This window comes from Mytilus trossulus, chromosome 4 (genome assembly GCF_036588685.1).
Source record: "Mytilus trossulus isolate FHL-02 chromosome 4, PNRI_Mtr1.1.1.hap1, whole genome shotgun sequence".
Taxonomy (NCBI): domain Eukaryota; kingdom Metazoa; phylum Mollusca; class Bivalvia; order Mytilida; family Mytilidae; genus Mytilus; species Mytilus trossulus.
Window position 1 is genome coordinate 74,301,907 of NC_086376.1, and position 4,966 is coordinate 74,306,872.

Sequence of the window (4,966 nt, forward strand, 5' to 3'; positions counted from 1 at the left end):
AGTGGTATTAATAAAAGAAACAAGAAAGAATAGCCAAATAATTAAAATATTTTTTTAACTAGAACAAACTGCAATTATTAGTGCATCTCTTGACTTTACGGTCCCCTTTATGAAAACAAATATTACTAAGAGGTGTTCATATACAATGTTTGTTGGTTTATCGTTTCTACAAATAAGAATTTTGGGTAAACTATAGTTACTGTTGGTTCAAAAATGGAAGATTGTATCACAGCCTAATTGATGTACAAAAAAATATGTGTAACACAGCAACAAACGACAATCAATGAATTACCGGCTTCTGACTTGGGATAGGAACATAGATACAGAATTTTGTGGGGGGTTAAACATGTTAGCGGGAAACCGACCCTCCCCTAACCCTGGACTATGGTATAACAGTTCAACATAAGAACGAACTATAAAAATCAATTGATAACTGGTTAAATCATATGCATCAAATGAATACAAATAATAAAATTGAGAAAGGAAATGGGAATGTGTCAAGGCGTCAACAATCCGACCATAAAGCAGACAACAGCCATCTTACAAAAGCACAAAGTAGACATGGCCGGGTACTTGTACCTCCAAAAATACGTAAAGATACTTAGTGCATATCTGAGAGTACTCGCAGTTACTGAAGCTACTTAGCTAGTTCAAAGCAACTAACTTATATAAGAAAATCCAATCGGCTCTTTTTAACTGATTTTCATAGTTTGTTCATATTTTGGACTCTTACAACACTGTTTAAGGAACAAGGAGGGTTGGCGCCCGTACACAACGTTATTTTACACCCAACGCACCCTTCGGTATGTGCCTATTGAAATCAGGAGCCTGTATACATGTAATTAGGTGTTTTTTGTAGTTGCTGTAAATACTATTTAAGTTTCGTGCTTTGTTTTGTACATAACGCAGGGTATTAGTCTTCTTGTTTGATTTTTGAATGTACATTTGTGATTTCGATGCCTTTTTACAAGTGTATGCGGTATGGGTTGTGTTCATCGTTGAAGAACGTAGTGTGGTGTATAGTTTTTGATTTGCATATCATAAAGTCACTGATGGAAAGTTGTCTCAATAGCAATCATACTACATCATATTAAGAACGAATTTTGTTTAAAAAAATCAATTATTTGATAAAAACGACATATTTGACGGTAAATTGTTTTAGATCATATTCAGTAAATAGTATATAACACTTGCATTTTAAAAAACGTAATTAAAGATTTCCTGGTTATCATTATTTTTTTAGTAATTAGTGTTATATTATTATGTTCAATTGTTTTTTCGTGACTGATCGGGGGCGATTACTGTAGTACCGCAAAGAAATTAACCTAAACATATTTAAATCATTATCAATATGACTACGAGTGTAGTTCTACGAAATACATATCAAGAGATTACGTATGTGTAGGTTGGTGTTACCTTACAAAAGAAATCATCATTCATTTTACAAAGGTTTAAAAACAGGCTAGAGTTATCTTAAAGTCAATGCACTAGTTAATACATTTAAATCCTATATTATGTATTCTTATACCTATCACGTTATACATAATCTTCCCGTTTGAAATCAGGCCATTCACACTATTATTTGCTGAACTGTTGAAAACAGTATTATGAATGAATAACTTCAAATGAAAAAGTTGAAAATAAGTGTATTAAAGTAAAATCAGGATATGAAAAAAATATCAAATGATGTTAAATATATTCACCATTTAACTTTTATGATAACATTTACTACAATAAATTCACAGGAAGATAAGATGGGAACCAGTTGGCAGTTCCAGCTACACAAGCATCACCAAAACGCTTTCTTTTCAAGTAGGACAATAAATTATGTTTCACTTTTCATATTATATTTGATAGACAAATTGGTGTTTGATATATATAAAAAAAAGACACACACATTTTTTCTACACGTATAATCAACATTGTGTACCTAAATTTATTCTATTTAAGTCATACATAGAAGTGTGTCTTTTGAAATATTTACAAGAACTTGTCCAATTGTACAAATCCAATATATTCGCACAATTAATCACTGTATGGTAAAGGATAAAACTTTGCACAATGCTAGTAATAATGCTCTGTAATACGTATTTTTGGATAAAGAGCCATTTAAAAAAAATCAACAATGGCCGCCAAATTAAAAAGGCCAGCCAAAAGCTGTGCAATATTCAGTGAAGAAGTTAATAAATTGAAATAAATAATACTCAATTGAGTATACACTCCAGCAATTCAGATTCATGGTGATTTTTGTAAAGATTCTGTCTCATGTAAAATAAATTTTATTACCACTCATTCTATATTTGTAATTTTTTTTTTTTTTTCATTATTTTTTTTTAGCCTTAAACCGGACACTCGATTCATAATGGATTACCGGATATTTATATTTATAACAGTGGGACGTTGGAAAATTTATGTTTTTTTATTGTCTTTGAGGTATATATACAATAAAATTCAAAATTGATGATATTATATAATTCAGAAAGAAAATTGAAGTAACATGAAGATCTCCTGTACGTTATAAGTATTAACAAATCTTATTGACTCATTTATATATACGTAAAACATTTTTTTTTAATCTAATTTTTCTGTACAAATATTCATTTTTATTATTAACATTTACATTTACTATGAAATCAAAGTCTAACATTGAGACTAATTTATTACACTGTGAAACAGTTTGAATTGTTTCTTAGTTTAAACTTCCATAGAGTATTATATCTTTTAAATGCTTAAATACAAACAACTAAAAATAGCTCATGTGTTTACTCAACGATATCATGACATTGATATCATATTATTTCTTATTTGAACAGGTTTTACAACTGCTGTGATGGTGTTTTTAACATATTGTCAATACGCGACAACGTGCAAGTGTAAAAGGTTTCCAAAGAAATATGAACTTGAGTTAAGGAAGCCATGCAAAACGAAACCACCAAAGGAATATTCTAACAATTTAAATTACAATACAACGATTGCTGATAAAATAGTTGACAGTCTTATACTTAACACTGAAAAGCTACTTAAAAAATACGTAAGTATATATAAAATGTTTTTTTAGGTATTAACATAAGTGTTGATTTTCTTTTTATATCTTTGATTCTGTTAGATTGGTTTCGAAAGGTTTCGGTGCTCATTAAAAAGTTGAGTTAATGCATGAAAATCGAAATATTCTTACGATTAGAGTTAAGGGAGGGAAAATGGATGTTATTTATAGTAATATGTCTACCTGGATTTCGAGTCAAGCATGGTTCGTGCCGATTTGGCTAATTAGTGTATCGTAATATTAATAAACAAACGACTTTTGCATGCTGAAGTCAACTTATAAATTTAAAGAGGAACTTTGATAACATATATTGATGTGAAATGATAATGACATAGAACTATTGAATTTCTATATTTGTGTTCTTTGGGAAACATGATTGAGCGGAACTTAGTTCTGTGATTTTCCTTGTTTTTATCTAGATAAATTACATGAGGAAAAATTATTTAATATAAAAAAAAATATTTATTTGGATTTGATTCCGGTTTCAATTTTTTTTGACGTTGTATTTCGTTTTATTATTTTTACAGTTCTGATATGTATTCATCATGAAATAACATAAACATGAATGTTTTATTTTCTTTTTCAGAAGAAACGTCCAGTAACCGCGGTCAAAAACAAAGATCGTTCTTCTAGTCAATTAAAACTTCCAGTATTTAAAACGGTAAGTAAAACATACAACATTCTTTGACATAATTACGACAATTTGAAAAAGATATATTTCTAGTATCAAGAATTTGATACAACTGTCATACAAGTGAGAGATTTAACGATATAAAACCACGTTCGATCTACCATTTTCTAAATTTGATAATGCCTGTACCAAGTCAGGAATATGACAGTTCTTGTCCATTCGATTGATGTGTTTTATCTTTTGATTTTGTCATTTGATTATTGACTTTCCGTTTTGAATATTTCTAGTTTAGAATTTTTGGTGATTTTACTTTTTATAATATATTTAAATATGAGGTTTATTCTTGAAACTCCGGCATATTAATGGTAGTGGCAATTCATTTGTTTTGTAAGTTTATTGTCTTGCAGATGTTTCCAAACATTCAATTATATTTGTGCACATCAAAATACAAATCACAATGCATGCGAACTCTTCTACGATTTTATGATAATTTTACTATTTCGTTTTTTATGTTCTTTCAGGGGAAAAAAATTCAAAAGAATGTTGCAGAAAGCCTGAAAGTTTTCTATTACAGCCTTACGTCGATGGGCTTAAAGGAAGCTAAGTTAAAAAATCTGAAACAAATTGATGTTGGAGACATAAGAGCAATGAAAAATGATATTCTTTTTGGATTATGTCTATTATCGTCAAAAGTAAAAATATCAAAAAAGAAATCCTGGTTAACTACATGGAAGAAACTATCTGAATATCAGGCAGATTCAATAAAGAACCTCCGAAGCCTAAAAGTTTTTCTCCATCAGGTTAAACTACACAGTAAAAGCGTGTGGTAAATCACGAATAGGGCATACTTCCAAATGATCTCAATATTGCATTTTGATATATTTACGGATGTTTTGGAATAAAAGTTGTGACATCATCGTTTGTGTCTTAAGTGTCGAACAATTGTGTGTAAATGTTTTTATATGTAATAGCAAGAAAAAGTACAGTGAAATAGTCGTCGTGCAATACTCACAGTATTTTTAAGTCATATCTATTATGTTGGCATATATTATAAAGGGTAGTACATTTTGTTAAATTTTATTTCTATTCCTGTTTTGTTTTTTACGCAAATTTTTATACTTTAAATATTTATATATTCTATTATGTATTTACAATAAAACAGTTATCTAAAAAAATGTGTTTATTTTTCATGCATAAAATAATAATTTATAAACTATAAGTGTGTGCGGTAACAATCTACAGAATATGAGTATTTTTATCTGGAATATGGCAGTTGTTATTCATCATTTGAA

The 4,966-nt window shown here is 29.1% G+C and overlaps 1 protein-coding gene across 1 annotated transcript; it reads left to right on the top strand.

Moving 5' to 3' along the window:
* The first annotated feature begins 2,767 nt into the window (after window positions 1–2,767).
* LOC134714178 (uncharacterized) lies at window positions 2,768–4,727 on the top strand. The gene is made up of 3 exons (XM_063575417.1): window positions 2,768–3,031; window positions 3,630–3,704; window positions 4,196–4,727. Exons 1-3 carry the CDS (start codon window positions 2,831–2,833, stop codon window positions 4,502–4,504), a joined length of 585 nt encoding a protein of 194 aa, XP_063431487.1. The 5' UTR covers window positions 2,768–2,830; the 3' UTR covers window positions 4,505–4,727.
* Window positions 4,728–4,966: the final 239 nt, after the last annotated feature.